At 36.3% G+C, this 22,477-nt stretch overlaps 4 protein-coding genes and 1 non-coding gene across 5 annotated transcripts; 3 read left to right on the top strand and 2 right to left on the bottom strand.

The window, feature by feature from the left end:
* Nucleotides 1–324: 324 nt before the first annotated feature.
* Nucleotides 325–3,652, bottom strand: LOC104105298 (GPI mannosyltransferase 1). The gene is made up of 4 exons (XM_009613557.4): nt 3,272–3,652; nt 2,512–2,694; nt 1,187–1,734; nt 325–1,091 (listed from the first exon to the last, which is right to left on the bottom strand). The coding sequence occupies exons 1-4, from the start codon at nt 3,540–3,542 to the stop codon at nt 777–779; spliced, it is 1,317 nt and encodes a 438-aa protein (XP_009611852.1). The 5' UTR covers nt 3,543–3,652; the 3' UTR covers nt 325–776.
* Nucleotides 3,653–4,575: 923 nt separating this feature from the next.
* Nucleotides 4,576–8,734, bottom strand: LOC104105297 (thiol-disulfide oxidoreductase LTO1). Its single transcript, XM_009613556.4, has 7 exons — nt 8,425–8,734; nt 8,060–8,345; nt 6,982–7,238; nt 6,783–6,895; nt 5,881–6,028; nt 5,019–5,156; nt 4,576–4,877 (listed from the first exon to the last, which is right to left on the bottom strand). The coding sequence occupies exons 1-7, from the start codon at nt 8,524–8,526 to the stop codon at nt 4,797–4,799; spliced, it is 1,125 nt and encodes a 374-aa protein (XP_009611851.1). The 5' UTR covers nt 8,527–8,734; the 3' UTR covers nt 4,576–4,796.
* A 998-nt stretch (nt 8,735–9,732) lies between these two features.
* Nucleotides 9,733–9,928, top strand: LOC117279014 (U2 spliceosomal RNA). Its single transcript, XR_004509406.1, has one exon. It is a non-coding gene; the product is annotated as a U2 spliceosomal RNA (small nuclear RNA).
* Nucleotides 9,929–11,297: 1,369 nt separating this feature from the next.
* On the top strand, nt 11,298–13,202 carry LOC104105296 (thiosulfate sulfurtransferase 16, chloroplastic-like). The gene is made up of 6 exons (XM_009613555.4): nt 11,298–11,580; nt 11,669–11,779; nt 11,885–11,958; nt 12,105–12,175; nt 12,286–12,339; nt 12,863–13,202. Exons 1-6 carry the CDS (start codon nt 11,408–11,410, stop codon nt 12,935–12,937), a joined length of 558 nt encoding a protein of 185 aa, XP_009611850.1. The 5' UTR covers nt 11,298–11,407; the 3' UTR covers nt 12,938–13,202.
* Nucleotides 13,203–20,199: 6,997 nt separating this feature from the next.
* LOC104105295 (protein IQ-DOMAIN 20) lies at nt 20,200–21,439 on the top strand. Its single transcript, XM_009613554.4, has 2 exons — nt 20,200–20,514; nt 20,619–21,439. Exons 1-2 carry the CDS (start codon nt 20,296–20,298, stop codon nt 20,790–20,792), a joined length of 393 nt encoding a protein of 130 aa, XP_009611849.1. The 5' UTR covers nt 20,200–20,295; the 3' UTR covers nt 20,793–21,439.
* The last annotated feature ends 1,038 nt before the right edge of the window (nt 21,440–22,477 follow it).

Genomic DNA, 22,477 nt, shown 5'->3' with positions numbered 1-22,477 from the left:
AATACATTCTAAGGGGTAGCAGTGCACCTATATGCCACAGTTATTGCTTTTTCCACCTTTGCCCAACCAATATCCAAAATTTAAAAGGTAAAACATCTATTTGCTCATACCTGAAATATTCAAAATGATGTTGTAAATTTATATAGCATGAATAATCCAGTGAAAAAATGCTGACACAAGCCATTTATCGACTCATCCAGTGGCATTGCACTTCAACAACCTAAGGATCTTCATTTCTTATCACATGGAAATTCAATAATTCAATGAGCTACAAGGAAATACAGTAGAAAACGAGGCAACAAGAACTGAAAGAACAATGACACGGAACAACAAAAAGAGATATCTTTATTCATACCAATCATATTGGTTTTACAAAGATATACAGGCAAGCAACGCACATGAAAAGGATGTGACGTCACTCCTCTAGCTGCCTAACGAACTCTAGCAAGGGTGGGAAATGAATATCAAACTAAATGAGAAGTAAACTGTAATCAAGAAAACTCCAACCATCCCGCGTACAAAAAAATTGCAGTAGACAATTGTATATTGCTTTTGTGGTGAAGTATCCACTAAAGCAAAATGGACAAGAGGCCAAGAATAAAGTCATTACAATCTCTTGGTACATCTTCAGTGCTGGCATTTTTGGGTTAGGAGCTATGAAAACATCAAGTGTTTTGCTTGATTGCGAAAAGCTCTACAAGTCCTGAACATGGCTAAATACACTATTCGCTCTAAAATGTTCCCACATTGAATTAGGAGGTATCTGATATGATTCCTCATCCCTGTTTGACACGTTTCTTTGAAGCGGCAGGAGATGACTGTTGGAAGACTGGACTGTATGTGTGTTGCTGGATAATATTGATAAGAACGAAAGTATTTGCAGCCAAAAATAGCAAACCTGCCACCCAGAGTTGAAGAAAGACATTCTTTCCTTTAAATTCAAGCAAATATCCCCACATCAACCAATGACCCTGAGCTGCAATCCACAACAAGATGCAGACCAATCCTTTTCCTTTGAGTTTCATGTTGGTCCATGGCAGGATTAGCGGCAAGAGACAGAAGAACCAAACAAAGTATTGAGCTGTCATAACCTGCAGAGGAAAAGAACATTATATTTGCTAAAGGAAAGTCAAGCTATTATTAGCTGATTCTCAACCCAAAAAGAAGTCAAGGATTGCTGACAAACCTTGTTAAATGCTACAAATGCCACAGTCTGCACAAAGAAACAAAATGGAAAATCCTGTGCAAAACGGAAAACAAGAACCAGCTGCACCATAATCTGAGGCAGAAATGAGACGAGCTTTTCCAAGCTTGAAAACTCATGTTCATAGTGCAGATATATGTGGTAGAAATAGATTGAAAAATTGTGCCTTGGGTCAGTACGTGTAAGATGATAAAGAAGTGCTTCATGCAAGAACTCCCATCCATATAAATAGAAGAAAAAACCAGTAAGGAGAAAGAACATAGCTCCAGAAATAAGCCCAAACGTTATCCTTCTCCAGGTTAAAAGGCTTGTCAAAAAGTTCCATATACAATAAGGATCCATAAGCTTTTTACAGCTGGAAGTCTGATGTGACTTGCTTTTTCTAGAACTCCAATTCACAAGAGCAGGTTTTGTACCATACTGGAAGAACAGAGGATCAAGAACTAAAATGATTGGAAGAGCATAAATTATTGGATAGATTCTCATGTGGACGACAAGCCCATACCAAAATGCAGCTTGTACTAAACGACCTGATCAGGGAAAACCACCAAAGTCAAGAGAGCGTGATGACTTTCACTTACAAAGAAAAATATGAAGCTACAGTTTCAGTGGCACTAACCCAAGTGAGAATACAGTTATCTGACCCAAAATATCGGAGGATTCCTAAAAAGACTCTCAATTAAAATAGTTTTCTGTTTAATCCTAAAAATTTCCAGAGTTAACATTCTTGGTTTCTACTTTTCTTTTAAACTAGAGGCTCACTATAGTTTCAAATCGTATAAGAGCTATGAAAAGAAACAGTGGCAGATTCAGGACAAGTCTTGTTTCATCTCTTTATCAGATATACCCAAGTTCTAACGGTAAAAAAATAAGTATTCAGGACAAGTCTTGTTGCTCGCTAAAACCTCATTCAGTGGCTGATAATATTAGGTTGGGCATTATACACCTAACGCTAGGGTGGAGTGGGAGAAGAGAAAGACTCAATCTTGACCGGTATTTGATGACAATACCTTCTTTTCTACCAATGTCATCACTTAAAGAATGATGATCATAGTCTAAATATTTCCCCTCCCGTATGTCCCCTCCTTACTGTCATTTACATTGCCCCATGATAATTAAAGCAGGTTAAGAAGGAGACAAAGACCATTATGAAAGACAATAACTGAGAAAGCAACAGTAGAGGAGTAAACTAACAATGAAAAATAAAAATACGAGAGCTAATTCTCAACATAATCATATTAGAAGTAAGCAAAAGGTACTGGAAATTTACTTACTTCACCAAAAAAAATAGGTACAACAAATTTTACCTTTCATTAGACATATAATAATCCAAAGGATTATGGCGCAGATGATAGGCTCACAGTTCCCGCGGGTTCCAATGGTAAAGGTAAATGGATTCAAAAGCCATACCATCACCGAATAGGTGCACAATTTTTCAGGCACCCCTCTTAGCTTTAGAATGGTGTTGATAAGAAATCCCACGAGAAGATCTGCCGCACGAACTCAATTGTAAGTTTCAGTAAGCACATCTGTTTTGGAAACATAATTAAGGTAACGTTTCTAAGAATCCAATTATGCATTGTTTGCAATAAGAAGAAACAATCAACTCAGATACAAAGGTGCAAGTGCAAGTGATTATCACATTTAACAATTCACCCATTCTTAGTTATATAACCACAACAATGTCAAAGATTGCCAATGACACCTAAGCTTATAAACATAAACAATGAGAATTGAAATCTCTTGATCTCCACATGCAAGAAGCACTTGTATGAGGCAAAACAAGAATACCAAATGAGAAAATAAAAATGGAAACTTCGCACTGTCCTGAAATCAGAACCCTTTTTACAGAAAATTCAATAAGAGCTAAATTCAAAAATTGACTAAAAGAATAAACCACAAATCTTAAATCATCAAAAGATTATAGCTTTCATGCATCTGGCATTTCCAACAAATAATAAACAGAAAACTTAACTCAACCATGAATAATTAATCATATTAAAATTGTAAAGCTCAGACCTTTTAAGTATATGAAGGCAGTAAAAAGAACCCCAAAACGGCATATACCTGAAGCGGAGAAGATGAATTTTCCCCAAGAAGGATGAATGAAAGAATTGGGTACAAGAATAAAGGCAATTAAGGGTGAGTAGCGATACGTAGATCTTTGATAAGGGGATTTTCCAGCAGCGACTAAAGCAGCTGCATCTGAGAAAACAAGATAGTCTACATCTGTGTATCTAACTTCCATATGCCTATCTTGCCATTCTCCGTAAACTATCAAAAATACCCTAAGGAATGCTGAGAATATGAGCAGGGACTTGAGATTTACTGCCACCATTGTTATGTCCGTTACAGGAAGTGATCGCTCGAGAGGAAGAGACTGAAAATGGTTACCCCCTGAGGATTGCCAAAACAAGAGAGGAACTAGTTATAAGCGATACTCAGCTTTTGATTTTTTTTCCTTCTTAAAAAGCAAAAAATATGACTTTCCACAATATTTGACCTCAATTTTTGCACAGTAATTTTTATTAATTACCAAGAATTAAAATTCAATAAAATATTCAAAATTTACACTTTGGTATAACGTTCTTTCTATCAAGCAATATATTATTATGTTACTCTTATCACTACAAAATATTCAAGTCAAATAAGCATATTAAACTCAATACTCAGTCGATAATGAGTAAAATGGAAGTGAAATTCTAATGGTCAGCTCTCTTTTTTTAGTAATTATTAAGCAAGGTCAGATGTTAAATTGGAAATAGAGTTAGTTCTCTAAATACAAAGAGCAATGACATATAAAACTAAACATAGCTAGTTCCGCAATGTTTACATTTTCCAAATTAATTTTTATTATGTTTTGTGACTAGATTCTTAATTCGACATTCAGTTTTATTAAACTTATTGACTTGGGTTTTAAACTCAAACATTCAATTGTGTACAAGTTGCTGGTAAAACATAAGTACTATCTTTCCGTCCAAACTTAAGTGTCCTATTTGGTTTTGACACGATTATTGAGATTTTAAAATATTCCGGTATAATGAACAAGTAAAAGTAATCAAAAAAGGGAAACAAAATTGACTTGTTGATGGATTTGAACATTACTTAGAATAAAAGTAGGTCCCTGTTGGCGTTCTTGATAACAAAATAATGAATATTATTGATAAGTTTAGAGAAAAGATTTCCAAATTAGGAAAGTCTTTTACTCCTATAATATATAGTAATAGAATTTTAAGTTATATACACTGTTCAATTTATAAGATAAAGAATGTGCTAAATAATTTTCAAAAGTTTCTGTCACAAAAAGATATTCAGAAGTAACCACTTAACTAGATAACTAAATTTCAGGGGTAAGTTGGACAGGTACAACATTAGCAGAAAACAGGACCACAAAATTCAAATATTTGCGGGTAATAGAGTTTGATATACATACTCAGAAGAAAATCCACTCGGATTCATTTATGACGCTATCTATTCAGTTTACAATATACTAAGATAATTACAGTATGAAACAAAATAAATACCATCGGGCAATAATAAAGTCATAAACTATGATACCCTAAGAATATGTGGTTGTGTTGGTCAAGAAAGCTCATTTAGCCTCAGTGATTTCTTTCATAGTGAAACCAGACAGTTCAGCCAGCTCCGAAAGCTTCTTCTCTCCGCTCAGCACCTGCCACAATATATAGTTTTAACTATCAAGGTCCCGCAATGTACAGAAAAGACTCGAACAGCATCCAGCGTGCGAATGACTGATGCCTTTATATATATAGGGTATACAAGATTTTCCAGCAGAAAGAAGGTTCTTGCTCACCTCCCCATTGATAACCCATGTAGGGAACCCTTCAAGTTTTGCTTCTTGACATGCATTGGCCATATAAATTCCTTTCTTGACTCCATCAGGAAAGCATTCCACGTAGTCTAGTAGCTTTGATGCTTCTCGTCCAAACATCTTGTTGCAGTGACACCAGAAATAAACTAATTTAGTACAAACATCTCTTATACATGCTGTTAAGTGCATGATGCAAATCAGAGTATCTAGTGCAACAGCAAGGTTGAAAAGGAAGCTTTTGATGAGAAGAGTAAAGAAGCAAAGACACTGAATTATTTTGTCAACAATACTTTGTTTCCATATTTCAGTGGGATCTTTAAGGCACTTTTTAACATTTTTAAAGATTAAATGCAATACACAAAAATAGTTTTGGTCACAACTCTGAGAATCTGCTTCTGAGCTCTAGAGATAAATACATTGAAGCTCTTAGCCCAAATTCCAGCACCAGCAAATAGACATAACATATATGAAAGAAATAAAGATAAGGCTCCCTCTTTTTCCCCCTTTAGTCACGCTATTATTACAAATTTATGGGAGACGTTAACTTTCCATCCAAGTAATTTGATGGGCATTCTTCGTATTCTTCCCTACCCATATCATGTTTTCTTTTGACTCTTAACCAGAGTCTTATCCATGTTTTCTTCTGGTCACAACTCTGAGAATCATGCTCTTTTTTTGCCTAATGAAAAAATGTCACTGTGCCATTGAGGCAACCAAAATGGGAATAATTCATCAATTAGAAAAACAATCATTTTCATATTCTACATAAATACAAGCAGAGGATGATATGGTTTCTATACCCATTGCAATTTTAAGAAAGCACAACTGCAAAAAGAAGGAGAACCTCTTTTTGTTCCTGGCAGTGAGAACACCAGAAAGCCCCATACATTTTTGCTCCAATTGAACGCAGGTGCTTCGCTAGGGAAACAGCAAAAGGTGTCGACGGTGATGTTATCTCAGTTGTGAAATATTCCAGCTCAGTCATAGCAGAACTGCAAAAGATGGGAAAAGGAATTTGAGTAATTGTTCTCTTGAATGATGTGCAGGATCTTTTCACCAACTCATAGATTTCAGACGATCTAGAGTATTAAGTGTGACTATACATCAAAAGCTTTTCTATATTAAAATGACCAAGATATCTTGCTATTGATAAAGCTACAAACTGAACAAGCTTCTCTACTTGCTTAAGATTATAGCTTAAATAATGCATGAAAGTGATTACATAAGTTATGTGATTATCGGTGTAATCTATGCCAAGCAAAAATCGACTTTTTAATTCTAAGCAATTTCAACCCAATAAGCTCATTGAATTCAGCCCGAGAAGAAAGGTCCATAATGTTGCAAACCTACTTCATTGAAAATCAGAAGGAACCATGATAAGGTATTGCGATTGCCTACTTACCCGAAAGAAATAGTTGAGAAATGTATGTTGAGCCTAATTCAACCTAAAGCTAACTCAAGTGATGAGAATCATCTACAATCATATAAGGAGATTACAGCGTCTGTACTTAACCTAGGAGAATCTAACTCCTCATGAAGAGGTTAGAGTTGAATTTATAGCTCCGAGCAATCCAACACCTACTCTGGGAAGAATAGACAAGGAAATATAAAACAGAAGAGCTCCTGTTTTCTTTTCCTTAAACCTTCCTTATATAATGCAAGAAAAGGGTGCCTATTGTCCTTTAAATCCAAAGACACTTTGACTAATATTAACCTACAAGGTGTAAAGGCGTACGGATTTTTTACCTGGTAGTTGTCGGCTGAGAGGCACTGTATGAATTGTTTAGGGTGGAAACCACCAAGAGAACTATAAGTAACTGTAAACCCACCTCTTTTTGCACCTCTTGAGACCCCAAACCCTGTAAACGAAAGCCACACCTTTGTCATTAGCACTGCATATAGCCATAGAAGCTAAACAAACAATATTATCTGTGGTGGAGATAACCTTTATACTGCTGATGAACAAACCAAACGACAATAAGGCAGAAGCTAAACAGTACAGGCAAAATTCTCCAGAGAATTGTGTGCTTAGGATGTATAAGAAGTATGCACTGGCAGCTGCCATGGAAGTACTTGTTCCAAGTAAAAGCAAACGCCCATTAGCTTCACCAATTCCAAGAGGCATCCTTTTCTGGCCCAATTGTATCCCAAGTACTGCAACTACTCCATAAGCAATCACACCAATCAATGGAAGAGGAACACCTGGCAAATGCAAAAGGGTGAAAACTGAATCTCTTTCCAACACATATTACCTGCAGTTTAAGTGACATACTGCTTTCAATTTGATGATTGTTCAATCTATGTCATTCAGATCAAAATAGAACAAAGTCATTTTATGACGAATGCTAACAATATGAAAAATTTACCATCTCCATCTGTAAATGGAAGTTTCACCTTTCACTTCTTAGTCTGTCTATTTTATTACGTTTTCAGAGATATAATACCACATAAATAGTTGTATTCCTCCTTTTATTCTCTCAAAAACAATTTTATCTCCAAATGGTAAAGGGATCCTATTGCACTACATGGTCTTCAATAAATACTAAAAAGTGTTCCTTCTACTCTTTAGTCAAAATAAGACATTTTCAATTGGGGAAATAGAGAGCAAATATTCTTAATTCTGGTACATTTAATAACTCATATAGAGAATCAAACAAGAGGCTAATCATCAAAGAGAAGCGCGAAGTTTTTTACATTCTGGTGCCGACCCCAACTTGTTTGTGACTGAGGCCTAGTTGTTGTTTGTCCGGTGAAAAAAATAAATGTATCCAACCACCTTTTCAGGTTCCCACCAATTTTGCTTGTCCAAAAGTGTTAATATTCCCACTAAAATTTGTTTATTTTAACAAAACTTTAAGACATTTATAGATTACTTTAAAAGTTTGTTTCTTTTAACAAAACTTTAAGACATTTATAGATTACTTTAAAAGTTTGTTTCTTTTAACAAAACTGTAGATGTTTATACAAGGTTACAAAGATACTTCTAAAGCAGAAAGTTTCTGAAAATAGCAAAAGGATATTACCAAACACAGCTGAGTAGCTGCTATTGAGGATGTTGCTGCAGCTGCTACCATCACCAACAGGACAAAATGCTTCAGAGTTAGTGAGTTTGAGGTACGTCAAGTAAGAAGTTTCCAGAAACCCAACCCCGCCAAGTGCTGCACACCAATTGTATGCTGAAATGCTTGTGTCAGCAGAAGTATTTGACAACACCACCTTAGATTCCGACTCTGACTCTGTCTCTGCATCTTCGACCTTTCTCGATGAGCAGCTCACTCGAAGAAACAATAATCGCCGTACTGAATCTCTCTTTAGGAAATGAAGCAATAAAAATGTTAATATTGGCAAGAAAAAAAATGAATCTTGAAGAGATGAAGAGTAAGTGTACCTTGAGTTGAAGGAGGGAAGATATAGAAGTAGAGCGAGATGGGACGAGATGAGAGGTTTGGGTGGGAAAAGGGGAAGATGATACGCCGATGAGACTGGCCATCAGCTCACAATTGGGTGCCACCCGCCGTGGTAGTGGTGGTTTGACTAGTTTGTCCGGTGGCGGTGGTTGGTCCGTTAATTGAGTGTGCAGAAAATATGCCCGTTAATGAAATTGGGCCACTTCAGCTTTTGGACCAACACTTCGGCTCTGGCTCGCTTGCTCAATATTAGCAAGGCTTTGGACAATATTTGAGCTGAAGTTAACAAAAGAATTGAGGAACTAATGTGCTAAAGCTAGTTAAAAAAGAAGTGAGGAGTACTTTACTTCCAAAATGTTATAATGTTGAGGATTCTTCTAAACAACTATCTTTGTGGATGGTTATTTTTTTTAATTATTACTATATTTCATTTCTCTAATTCAATTCAATAAATTACTTTTCTTTATATATTATTAGTGAAAACGTAAAGATAAAAGGAAATAAGTAGCAATACAAATGTATGCGTAAGGAGAAGGGAGCGGGTTTGGATGTTTTCTTTAGTAAGAAGTTCTACACCAACACGAGTCATTTACGTCAAATTGAACATCACTAATTGGTCGGCTCTTTGCCTTAACTGTGTTAAGGGTGATCAAAATATTTTTTTATATATATATATATATATATATATATATATATATATATTCATAAAAAGTAGTATTTGTCTATATACATAATATAACTTTTTGGTTAAAGATGTTCGACTATCACCCTTGCTCCTACATAACTTCGCTATTGATTACATTGTCTAATTATCCAAGTATATAAACGTGACTATTCTAATTCATGTCACTCACACCAAGCATATTCTTAAATCTTGTCAATTAACTTTCAAATGCAACTTTTAAATTTTTGTAGCTTTGATATAAAGGAGCACTATAATGAAAATAGCCTAAGAGGGATATTAGGATAGAATGCAGATGACCCATTTCCTGCTCAACTTGGAGGAATTCAATATTAAGTGCTAGTACAATTATTTAGTCAATACTCATGTCTTAATATATATTAATTTCCATTTTAAAGTTTTTTGTACATTTATTTTACACGTTAATCTTTTCATCAAGTGCATCTCATATATTTCTTTACAACGGTCATGGTACAAAAGCAGAAGCTTAAGTTTCTATTCTTCTTGGAGTTCAGTCTGTCCACACTGCTCTCCCACATCGCTGGCCAAAGTAGGACTTCAATGCAAGTGCTTGTAATAAAAGCCAGCTGCTTGGAATGGATCAAGCATACCTTTCTCGGCCTTTTGGCTAAGATCAAGTGTAGTATCTGTTCTTATCAGTTTAATATCTGATATGTGGGCCATTGGTTCACACGATATTAACTTAATTTTTTAAGGGGAAGAGTCCATTAAAGTAGCTTGCTACTTGGGCTCTTGCGCGTCGCCCATGTGTTGCACTACTGCACGGGCTTGGCGTACCCTACCAAGTCCAGCCCAAATTATTTTTTGTGCTCTATCTTTATCTATGAGTACATGGTTATTTTTTGTGTTCTATCTTTATCTATGAGTACATGGTTCTTATAAATGTTGTGTGCTAGTTATGGTCTAGATAGATAAGTGTAAGAGATGCGTTTAATATATGACAAAAATTAATTGAATTTGAATTGTATGAAAATTGAGTTAAATGTCAATGGAGTTCCTGTAACCTATAAAATGTGGGATTGAGTAGGCATCCAATTTGCTAGTATTAATACCATAGTAAGTTGTGGAGAGTCAACACCAACATACTGGGGTGGGTGACATTACTTTTCAAGCCCAAAACTTATAACCTTGAGCCAAGAATTACACCACTTTATGGAATAATATTTCCCTAATATTTAACAAAACTATTTATTCATGAAATTGACTCAGGCACTGGATATTCATTTACCCGACCATCAGTTTTTTATTATTATTCGTAGAAAAGGAAAAAGTTCCATCTCTCAAGAAACGAGTCCCCATTAAATAAAGAAAAAATTTACGTAATCTCATGAAAACGTTTTATATTTTCATCAAATATTGCGACATATAACACAGTAAAAACTAAAAAAAATTTGTCAATTCTTTTACTTCTTTGAAGCTCATTGATAAGTATCATTTAATAACTTAAAACTGCAATAGAAATTAATTTGTAACTTTTATCTTCATGTTCGATTAATTTGTTATAAGCTTTTATCTTCGTGTTTGTTTTCTGAATTACAATACAGATATGTAAGCATGTACTACTTACATGTCGTTACCATGAAAGTAATTAAATGCATGAGATTTTTCATTCTTAATTAGAAATCTCAAGTTCGATTTTAACTTATAATAAAAAAACTTCTTCTAATTGAGTTGTCTGACATATAAAACAAGGAGAGGGGAAAAGATGGGTGGGGTTTTGTTCTGGGGGGCCGCCGAAAGTAGTTCCATCTTTTCGGGTCTTATTTCAAATCTTGCATATCTAGCTAAGTATATACCTGCCTCCACAGGTTGACATCCGATCCAACCTATACAAATCAGAATTAATAAAAACCTCGAACTTCAACTATTAATTATCGGAAAAATAAAAATCTCCATAGTCATATGTAGGATAATGAAAACTTGTAACGGGGTGAGAGGGCATTGAAAAGTGTGCGAGTGGATAAAAGAAGGGTAAGGCCATTTGGAACTTATCCAACCACAGGTTATCCAAATTCCAAGTCACTGTCTAATAATTCCCAATCCAGTCCATGCTATATTTCCTTTACGTGTCTATCTATTCAAAGACTTAACACCCATGTGGCCATGCTGCTTACACTAGTCTACTCCATCCCTTGGCTTCTTCCTTAAATATCCCTCTCCATTTCAATTCTTACCATTAACACAATTCAACAAAGAGCTGATCATCTTTTCAAAATCTCACTCATTCTATTGAATTTCAATCACAAATTAGAATTGCAATCATGAGAATTCTTTCCCTTCCCTCCACCTTATTTTCACTTGTTGACTGCCAAGTTCCCAAGAATTTGACGTATGGGAATGTATCATCAGTGACATTGATTCCAATGGCGAGGTCTCAATTTCAGCCTCAAAAGAGACGTAACTTTGGCACTAGCAATACAACTCCGGGCTTTAGGTGGGTTCGAATTGACTACTTTAATTCTCTGTTTTATTTATACCAAGCTAAGATATATTTTTGACTTCAAAATGACTGAATTCTGCAGTTGGATGGCAACAGTGGGAGAGAAAGTGCAGGTCTCAACCGTTCCTACTTCAGTTCCAGTTCGTGTGGCACTTGAATTACTCCAAGCTGGTCATCGTTATTTAGATGTCAGGTACGTACTGTGCCAATTTATGCACTTTACTTCAATGAGTTTGCCAAACAGATTGAGCTATTTTAGTATGAAAAATTCAATGTTTAACCTTATAATTTTGCGCAGAACTGCTGAAGAATTTAGTGATGGGCATGCTCCTGGGGCCATAAACATTCCGTACATGTTTAGAATTGGCTCAGGTTCGGTTACATATATATTCAACACTCCCCATTTTTGAGTACCAGAAATATGAACTAATTTTAATTGCACTCATCCCTTGGAAATATTTCATTATATCAAGAATATATGTCCAATCAGTTTAATTACTTCTTTATACTTGGTGCAGGTATGACAAAGAACCCCAACTTCTTGGAAGAAGTGTTAGAACGTTTCGGGAAGGATGATGAAATTATAGTTGTAAGTCCACAAAGCTATATGATGTTAATAAGCTTTAATTTCACGACTTAATGATTTGTCAATTTGCTTTTGCTTATTTAATATCTTTGGTTTGACTTTGCATTGTATAGGGGTGCCAGTTGGGGAAGAGATCATTTATGGCTACGAGTGATCTTCTTGCTGCTGTAAGTCCCTTTTACATACTGCGTCATAAGTAAAGAAAAATATTTGTAAAAGAGAATTTTGGATGAACATATAGAGAAAATTAGCAATACTAGTAATCTGTTTGTCTATGCAGTGGCCCAGACACTTAGCCATAAAAAATATTCACAAATATAAATGATCCTGCTTTAAAATAATCCAAAATAAATACCGTTGAACTTATTTTTTTTTTAATCCGTGCCAAAAAGAATAATCACTTTTCATATTTAAAAATAATTTACCTTTATACAATGATTTATAACCACACGAAATATATGTACCTCATTCTATACCATAAGTTCAAAAGTTTTCTTTTAAACTTCGAGTTCAATAAAAATTGGAAGTGATTATTAATTTGCGACAAGAAGTAAAATCTTAGAGCCTCTGCACCTCCACACCTAAATCAACATACAAATTAAGATCCATACACAAAATTGAGTTGTAATAATATGTCTGACATAAAATTCTATGTACCCTAATTGATTATGTGCACCAATTATTTTGTAGGGGTTTACTGGGGTGACTGACATTGCTGGAGGATATGCTGCTTGGACAGAGAATGGTCTTCCTACTGACTCTTGATGTACAACATTAATAAGCACAATAACACCATCTTAATTACTATGAACAGTAGTCAAAACGAAGTCAATTCCCTTAAGCACATCAAAATGCGGACAAGTGTGGTGGAAGTTATAAAGAAGCAACTTGAAAATACTTGTACAGTAATTTTTAGGCGATATCCTATATATGTGGTGAATCTGATAAGATTACTGAATTTTATTTACCATATGTGTAAATGTTCTCCTCATTCTGATGAAATAAATATTATTGCCTGAAAGTGCTCTCATCTGCTGACTTGCCCTCCCTCAAAATGGTTGTCATGTTTTGCTTTCAGAATGTTAGTGTTAGACTAGAATTTTTAAATACAATTTTTCTCATTTTGATATGTAGTAAGAAATTGCAACTTGTACTACTCTTTCTTATCGTTATTGAATATCTAATTTGAAAGATGAATTAGTCAAATTAATATTCAAAAGAAGCAAAAAGTGATTAAACTTTTTTGGAACAGAGGTACTGATATAATATATGCACTTGTACAATTGTATGTGTTCGACCAAAAAATATAAATTTTGGTTCGAATAATTAAATTTATATAAATAATGGTTAATTTTAGCTAACAATAATATCCCTAGATAGAGTTCTTGAAGAAACAAAAAATACTATGTAAATATAGTCGGACAGTGGTGGTATCATACATTAACTATTCTAGAAATCAGAGGCAATAATGTAGCATTCAATATCAATGAATAAGTCACCCAAGAAATGATGGAATAAATGAATGTTTTTTCTCACAATGATGAAAGATAGACAATCCCTTGAATTTTTGAGTTACTCTCGGATCTAGTGAAAAAATATAGATAAGAATCTCAGTGAAAATGTGATGTTTGTATCTTAGCAATGAGATCCGATTCCCTTTCAAGTCAAAGTGTGTTTTTATAAATGAATCTCATATGTCCCCTATCATAGTGTCTTTTTCTATTTATAGGGAATATGCTCCCAAAAAACCCTAATAGTACAAGTGCACAGAATATCCACTAGAATATTCTCTATAATATTTTATCTTGAAACTAGCAGTTATAACTCCATCAAAAGTACTCGACCTTGGACTCGACCCTTGTTGACTCTTTGACTTCGTCCCTTGTTGACTCTTCGACCACTGACTTTGCCGCTTTTTGGGCCATTTCGACAAACGACGACTTGAGAACTCTTCCCCTAGTACTATCAACCTTTGGACTTGCTTTTTGGTGGTTAAGAGTTCTGGTATCCCCTCGATAGCTTTGATTTGGTCTGGGTTGACCTCGATCCCTCACTGCGACATCAGAAAACCCAAGAACTTTCCCGAGGCTACGCCAAACGCGCATTTCTCCGGGTTCATTCCGTATCATCTGAGTATGTCTAAAGTTTTTTTCAAATGATCGATGTGATCCTCTGCCCTTTTGGACTTGACCAACATATCATTTATATATACCTCTATGGTCTTACCGAGCTGGTTTTTGAACATCTTGGTTACCAAACTTTGATAAGTAGCCCCCACATTTTTTAGTCCGAACGATATGACCCTATAGCAATACGTTCCTGGGTGGGCGATGAACGTGGTCTTCTCCTAGTCTTCTTCCTCTATGAGAATTTGATTATAGCCTAAGCGTCCAAGATACTCAATAGTTCGTGCCCGGTTGTTGCGTCGATGAGCTGGTCGATGTGGGGTAACGGGAACGAGTCCTTCAGACATGCTTTGTTCAAGTCTTAAAATCCACGCACATTCGCCATTTTCCATTTTTCTTTTTGACCATCACTAAGTTGGCAATCCACTTGGGGTACTTCGACTCCCTGATGGAGTTGTTTTCTAATAGTTTTTTCACCTCCTCGCGGACTGCATCGTTGATAGCGACGTTGAATTTACGTCTGACTTGACTTACTGGGGGGTGGAATGGGTCGATGTTTAACTTGTGTGTGGCGATTTCCTTTGGGATGCCCGACATATATGCATGGATGAAACCAAAGAAATTTGCATTAGCTATTAAGAATTGACAGAATTTAATTGGTTCCTAGAGTTTGTAGCCGATATAGGCCTTCTTGCTATGATCTTTGAGGTCTAATTGAATGGGGTCGGGGTCTTATATAGTCGAACCTGCAGCCTCGACCATGTCGGGATCCATGATGACATCCCTGGTTTCTTCTTGCTTCCACCTCGACCTTGTTGATTGCTATGCCTCTTTTTCTTTATCTCTTTTATGTTGGATGATCCTTCTGTCCAAGGAAATGCGGTAGCATTCCCGGGACGTGCGTTGTTCTCCGCGAATGCTGAATATCCCCCACGTTGTGGGGAACTTAATTACTTGGTATAGGATGGATGGGATGGCTCTCATGGGGTGTATCCATGGCGGTCCCACTATGGCGTTGTTCGTAGTGGCCTGGTCCATGATGTGGAATGTCATCTCCAGAGTCACGCTGCCGGCCAAGACGGGGAGTAATTTCCTCGAATGTTCGCTCAAATGCATTATTAAAACATGTTAGCGTGATGCAGCGCGACACTATCTTATCCTCGAACGTCATTTGGGTTAGGACTCGGGGATGGATAATGCATGCACCACTTCCATCGTCCACCATTATGCGTTTGACATCGGTATCTAAAATGCGTAAAGTAATAACGAGGGCATCATTATGAGGGAAAGTCAAACCGTCGGCATCCGACTCGTCTAAGATGATACTTTCTTCGAGTCCGTCATACCGTTTGCGGGTGATAGACTGCTTGAGTTTGTGAGTGGTGGTGAACATCTTGTTGTTGATAGAGTCGTCGTCGCTGCAACCGATGATCATGTTAATGGCACGAGCTGGCGATGGCGGCTTCGGCGGGCCTTGATGTTCACGTCCTTTGGCGAAGTTGGTCCTCCCCTTATTGCTTAACAACTCTTTGAGGTGCCCTTGTCGTAACATGTTTACGACTTCCTGTCTGAGGACGATGCAATCTTCTGTTTTGTGCCCGCGTTCCTGGTGGAACTCACAGAGGGCTTCAGACTTTCTAGTGTTCGGATCTGATCTCATCTTCGGCGGCCACTTCACTTTTGTTCCGAGTTTCTCAAGAGCGTAGACTATTTCTGTAGGCGACATACAAAAATTGTGAGTAGATAATAAAAGAGGCATATCTCTTTCATTCGGACGAGTCCCAGTCCTTGGTCTGGACGAGCCTTTTTCATAGCGGAAGGAGGGTGCGGCGACCTCCCTGACATATGGTTGGTGCCGTTCCTTATGAGGCCGCAGAATCGGATGATCTCTTCTGGTACTGCCTCTTCATTCCTTTCTGGATTCGGCTTATATCAAGGTTAGCTGGTGAGTTGGTCCATTGAGATCGTCCTTGTCTGCTCGGACCTCGGCACAATAAGCATTGTGGATTTCGTCCCAAGGGGTTGGAGGACACTTCATCAATCGGCTCAACAGTTTTCTACTTGCTATTGAACCCTCTCTATTCAGCCCGTTCTGAAAAGTTGTGACTGCATCACTTAGTCCCTCTCCCAGGGATTGCTTAATAGCAAATATGTCGTTTAATCTCGCCTCGGCATTCTTGGCTCCGGCATGGGCGGTTACGAACTTATCGGCCATTTCTTCGAAAGTTTCTATAGAGCGTGTTGGTAGCTACGAATACCATGTTAATGCCCCTCCCGTAAGGGTCTCGCCAAACTTCTTCAGCAAAATGGAGGACATTTGTTCTTGACGAGATGGTTGCCTTTCACGGCGGTGACGTAGTGAGTCATATAATCTTCAGGATCAGTCATTCCATCGTATTTCCCGAGGAAGGGCAACATTTTGAAGGTATTTGGTGTGGCTTACGGGGCTGAATCATCGCTGTACGACTGCTCTACGAACCTGCCGACGTTTCTTTTCGGCAGCAACTTAAGAGCACCTGGTATCTTGTCAACTCGTTCTTGGTGTTCTTTCATATGATCTCGGAGTGCCTTATTTTTATTCTCCATTTCTTCCATCCTCTTTAGAATGGTAGCGAGGGCGTTGTCACCTGCGCTATCAGTAACATTGTTAGTCATACCTGTCGTTAGAGGGAGGGGTCGGGTGCACTGCTCATCTATTTGTTGTATCTTGCAAGCCCTTGTGGTTTCTGCAGCCAGGCCTGGGGCAGGTTTGTTAAGGACGCTTGATAGCGTGTCGGTCAACCATGCCTCGAGGGCTTTTTTCACAGCTGGTGACATCCCTTTCTCTATAGACGCGGGGACCTATTTTCCGTTGGGTTTCTTTATGCTGCAGTGTGGGGGTGGCAACCTCTCTCGCCTAGGGACGCGTTGGGCATCGTGTCCTCACCTACTGTTTCACAGCTTTCGTTGATGACATTCATAAGGTTGGTTGGGCAGTCACATGTTATTTTTGTCCTTTCTCCTTAGTTACCTGCCATGTAGGGTTTTGTATACACAAAGAAAGGAGATCTCGAGATTTTTGACGTTAGTGACTTGCGTTAATTGTAGATCTAGAGGAAACTAAAAATTTAACTAAAACATCCCCACAGACGGCGTCAAATTGTTCGACCAAAAAATATAAATCTTGGTTCAAATAATTAAATTTATATAAATAATGGTAAATTAATACTGTAGTAACTACTATGTTTCAAGAGTCAATCAATGTTAAGGATGAATTTTAATACTTACGTATCAAAGTAGCTGGAAAAATGTCTATAAAGGCACTCAAAGAATTAAGAAACATTGTTCTAAACTAACATTCTAAAAAGAACGATTTGAGTTGAGACGAATTAAAGACAAGAAACAACTAGTAACTACAATTTAAGATGCGTAAAACTTTTAGCTATAACTATTTTAACCAAATGATTTAAATATTTTATCAATAATTCATAATTATTAAATATTATATAGATTTAATACCCTAAAATCCCCCTAAACTATTATGTTTTTGTAAGTTTCTACTTAAACTATTCGGTGTCCCCAAAACCCTCGTGAAATATATTGTCCTTCATATTAAAAATCCCTCATTGCATTCTTAGAGGTGCGTTTTTAATTATTTAAAAAACGTGTCACATAGCACTACATGTGGCTATTTAACTCAGCCTAAAATCCGCCTAAACTATCATTTTTTATCAGTTATCTACTTAAACTATATGGTGTTCCCCTCCCCCCCGAACTATATTCCCCTATATATTAAAATTTCATGTTGTTTAAAGTGCATCTGTCCAACTATATTAACTTATGGTTTGTAAATTTATTTTTTACATAGTTTACTCATGATGTATTACTCTCGAATGATTGATTAATTTTAGGAGTTTTGGCCAAAATAATATTTAATGTACTGTATTAATTTTAGGTATAATTGTGATTGTGTTTTATGCTAAACTCTAATTGAATAAGTCCTTATTTATATTCACTTTGTAGCACATTAAAAATATAAATAAAGGCATATAGTATTGCATTTCCTAAAAATCATCTTATATTACATTAAAAAGATTACACAAAATAAAATTTCGCCATTAAAAATTAATTGGCCAACAATTATATTCTCTAATTTCAAATGACATAAAGAAGGTTCAAGATATTCAACTTTATTCTCTACAAGGTGTTGTGTTTAATAAGAAGATTTAAATTGGTATTCTTTCAATAATATGCGTAAGACATGAAAGAAGACTAAAACAAGAAAGAGAATAAATCATTTCAAAGGAAACAAGAGAGGGAGAAATTTTTCGAGAGGAAACCCATATGGAGAACTGAAGAATAAAGGTTAAAAAATAAAAGAGAAGGTGAAAAAAAAGGAGAAAAGTAAAAAATAAAGAAGAACGGTGAAAAAAATGAGGAAGAAATGTGGATATAACTGAAATAAGGAGAATATTTATTAAAAAAAAAATGTGAAAGAGGGTTAGGCTAATTAGCCATTATTTTCTATCATATGAGCCATTTTGATGGCTTTTTCGTTGACACGCACTCCCAAGCGAATGTTTATACACGTTATGCCAGGTCAGCAACGAGGGGGTTTTAATATGAAGGGCAATATAGTTGAGGGGAGGGAATTTTCGGGACACCGAATAGTTTAAGTAGGAAACTGACAAAAATATGATAGTTTAAGTGGGTTTTAGGGTATTAACTCTATTATATATACTTATTATTTACAGATTTTGGGGCCCTAAGTATTTTGGGGGCCTAAGGCCATTGCCTTAGTGGCCTTAGGCTCCGGCCGACCCTGCTCACATGTCTCCTATCATAATGTCTTTTTCTATTTTTAAGAAATATGCTTTCAAAAAATTCTAATAGTATAAGTGTAGAGAATATTCACTAGAATATTCTCTGTAATATCCTATTTTGAAACTAGCCGTTATAACTCTGTCAAAAGTACTCGACCTCGGCCCCGACCCTTGTTGACTCTTCGACTTCGTCCCTTGTTGACTCTTCGACCACCGACTTCATCGCTTCTTGGGCCATTTCGACAAATGACGATTTGAGAACTCTTTCAATAGTACTATCGTGGGTTAAATATTCTAAAGATAGGTATGTCCTTCGGATTATAAACAAGGGAAATTGACAAGCAGCTTTAGTTTACAACTTTGCGCTGCTTGAAAGCAAAGATATATAATAAGATGGTAGGTACAAATAGGTTGGGCGATATAATACAAAGGAAACTCAATAATCTCATTCTTAAATTAAACGAATCATAACGGAAAACAACGTGAGGGTAATATTATAAAAATACTTTAGGAGAGCAATGCATAGGTCGATATAGAAAAACACATAAAAATTGACCAGCCAACTTCTAGGGAATAGCGTTGGTTTGAATGTAAAGGATGGTACGCATTGGCAGAAGCAGAACAAGCGGCTGGACCCAAACCGGTACTATACAAGTTGAATCTTTTTAAATTGATTTAAGTTGAATGTACTAAAGGTACGAAAAATATTCACACAGCTTATTTATAAAATAATTACAGGAAAAGGATATGGTAAATGTATTAATTAGTAACTTAATAAGTAATAATTAACCACCACTATTGCATGCATGTTAAATTATATAAATAAGGTAAATCATATCGCGTATATAACTTAAATATATTTAATTTTAAAATTTCTTTCTTTTGACTTTAATCTATTATGGGTTGGTATTCCACTACTTCAAAAGTCCCCAGGCCGGCCATGTCCTAACATCAGTGGTCCCTGGTGCTGGAATGGTCTTTTGAAATACTTAAAAGTTACTACTACACAAAATCAATTTCATCTTGCCACGTTCTAAGTATACCCATTGCCCCATTCTCTTATTTCCTAACAAACATGTTGCCCACGTACGCTTCCTTATTTTCCCTGAATGAATAACACACATAAAAATCTATCCATTCATAAGCTCTACCAAAATTGAAACTAACCAAAACTAGAAGCTAACATTTATCAAACATGAGGATGTACAAGAAGAATTGGTTTGGCAGTGTCCGTAAGAAACTATTCAGGTCATCTCCTCCACATAAAACAATCATTGTTCTACATAACAACACCATTACAACTAGAACAAGCAGTGCAAATGGGCAATCTACAAAGCACAATGGCCGCACCTATTTTCTGTCTAAAGAGGATATGGCTGCTATTACTATCCAATCTCACTTTAGGGGTCATCTTGTAAGTTTTACTTAACCATCTTCTTAATTTTCCTTTTGACGTTAATTAATATTTGCTATGTATATATACATGTTCTTGATTCTGGCAATGAAAATTATATATAGGCGAGACGGGCGTTTAAGGCATTGAAAAGCCTTGTGAGGCTTCAAGCAGTGGTACGTGGGGCATGTGTGAGAAGACAAGCTAGAATAGCTCTCCATTGCATGCACGCCCTTGCACGCCTGCAAGTAACTGTCCGAGCTCGCCAACTCCTCAGCAAATGCGATAATTCTCGATAATTCATATACTATCTTCTTCAGTATCTCCCTCCATCTAGTGACGTAAACAGGATTTTGCGCTTATTATAACAATTCGGGTAGTATACGGATTTGAGTCCGGAATTGTGGGGAGTTTTACCTTAATTAGTACTCCCTCCATCTAAAGGGCACTACGTTTTTTTGCTTCTCTATAAAGAAAAATATATGCAGATTACAGTTTTCTTATAAATATACTTTTCAAGATTTCAGGATATGAAAGTTTGAGACTTTGTGGTCTATTATTATAAGTGGTAACTAGTTTCAAAATGTTTGAAAGTTGTTTTGGAGGACGAATTAATTTTTCGTTGATGTCAAACCAATTAAACTAACAATTGGAACGTAAATAGGGCAATCCGATAGGATGGAGGGAGTACGGAATGCCTGAACATGAGTTTAGTCTCTTATTCCTCAGAACTTGCAGTTCAACTAACAAATATTTTGTACTGTATGTTTTCATGTATTTGCGCGTCTTCAATCTTTTAAGATTATTATTTAGTTGTGAATTCTGGTAAGCTTCTGGAGAATGTCACTATTCAGATCTGACTACACACATGAATTATTTTGTAAAGCATATACTATGTACATTTGGATTTGTAAGAAAATATAAATTTCTTCTACTTGTGTATGTATCACTGCTGAAAATCTCGACAAAATGAAATTGTTAGTTAAGGATTCTAGGTCCAAATTGGGGCAAGCGGAACTGCATATTCTTCTACTAGATTTGTTTTTCAAACTAACTTATGCTTTTCTCCCCCTTTCCTAATTCCTACCAAAGCTTTACTGGAGTATATATATTTTGGTCCCTTTTTCATATAAATAAGTAAATAACCTAGATTCCATGAACCACAACTTTTCACTTTTGAGGCACAATTCAATGGGGAGGTGTCTATACATTGTGAGCTTCAAATAGCCAAGGGGATGATAATTAGTACTACGAATAGTTTAAACGTGCACCAAATAAACGATGCAAACTTTAGGGGTTAATTAGGTATTCTGCTTTTATAATATCAGTTCGTCCCTCTTTATAGGGATCAATAAAATGACAGAGGTGTTCAACTTTTCTCAAATTGTTGCTGATCGCAAAAGAAGTTTGTTTACCCTCAAAATCGGATAACGATTTAATTTGTTAGTAGTTTAAAAGATATGCGGATTAACTTGATACTGACCGATAAATTAGATTGCAACTAAAATAAATAACGATAAATAAACTGCAAACCACACGAATCAGATGATTTCAGCCTAGGCAAGCTGACCACCCTCAAGTTGAATGTACTTTGATTGACACCAAGATACCAAAGAATAAGAATTTAGAGGATAACGATAATGTATTGCTTATGAGTGTATGTTACAATGTGTTTCATGAATAGTGAGGCCCCTTTATATATTAGAGGAACCTACTTTTAAGGCATTAACCTATTATTCCATAAAAGGTAAAACAATCCTTGATTTGTTGACCATTGGTCCCTTTTTTGGTATGTTCCGTGATTTTCGCCGTAATGCTCGGTTAGTTGTGGGAATTTCGGACCCCTGTCGGATAAACTGGCGATATATTTCTTGAAACCGTTATGACCGGGACCGATTATGACCTCGATAAACTCGAAGGCAAGTCTGGTGGTTCCGTTGGCTAATTTTGGTAAGGCAGGGACCGATCTCTAGGATTTTATCAC

Source organism: Nicotiana tomentosiformis, chromosome 2, assembly GCF_000390325.3.
Source record: "Nicotiana tomentosiformis chromosome 2, ASM39032v3, whole genome shotgun sequence".
In the NCBI taxonomy this organism is placed as follows: Eukaryota; Viridiplantae; Streptophyta; class Magnoliopsida; order Solanales; family Solanaceae; genus Nicotiana; species Nicotiana tomentosiformis.
Note: the sequence above shows the minus strand (reverse complement) of the source record. Positions and strands in the feature narration are given on the sequence as shown.

Bases quoted from the DNA above. Each gene is read 5' to 3' on its own strand.
- LOC104105297 (XM_009613556.4), bottom strand. From the start codon at position 8,526: ATGGCCAGTCTCATCGGCGTATCATCTTCCCCTTTTCCCACCCAAACC. The intron at 6,896-6,981 runs GTTATCTCCACC...TTTCGTTTACAG, and splicing joins TGTTCATCAGCAGTATAAAG to GGTTTGGGGTCTCAAGAGGT. The intron at 6,029-6,782 runs GTAAAAAATCCG...CATCTTTTGCAG, and splicing joins TCTCAGCCGACAACTACCAG to TTCTGCTATGACTGAGCTGG.
- LOC104105296 (XM_009613555.4), top strand. From the start codon at position 11,408: ATGAGAATTCTTTCCCTTCCCTCCACCTTATTTTCACTTGTTGACTGC. The intron at 11,780-11,884 runs GTACGTACTGTG...AATTTTGCGCAG, and splicing joins CATCGTTATTTAGATGTCAG to AACTGCTGAAGAATTTAGTG. The intron at 12,176-12,285 runs GTAAGTCCACAA...TGCATTGTATAG, and splicing joins AGGATGATGAAATTATAGTT to GGGTGCCAGTTGGGGAAGAG.
- LOC104105298 (XM_009613557.4), bottom strand. From the start codon at position 3,542: ATGGTGGCAGTAAATCTCAAGTCCCTGCTCATATTCTCAGCATTCCTT. The intron at 1,735-2,511 runs GTAAAATTTGTT...TTCCCTGATCAG, and splicing joins TATTATATGTCTAATGAAAG to GTCGTTTAGTACAAGCTGCA. The intron at 1,092-1,186 runs GTTTGTCAGCAA...TTTCCTCTGCAG, and splicing joins CATTTGTAGCATTTAACAAG to GTTATGACAGCTCAATACTT.
- LOC104105295 (XM_009613554.4), top strand. From the start codon at position 20,296: ATGAGGATGTACAAGAAGAATTGGTTTGGCAGTGTCCGTAAGAAACTA. The intron at 20,515-20,618 runs GTAAGTTTTACT...AATTATATATAG, and splicing joins CTCACTTTAGGGGTCATCTT to GCGAGACGGGCGTTTAAGGC.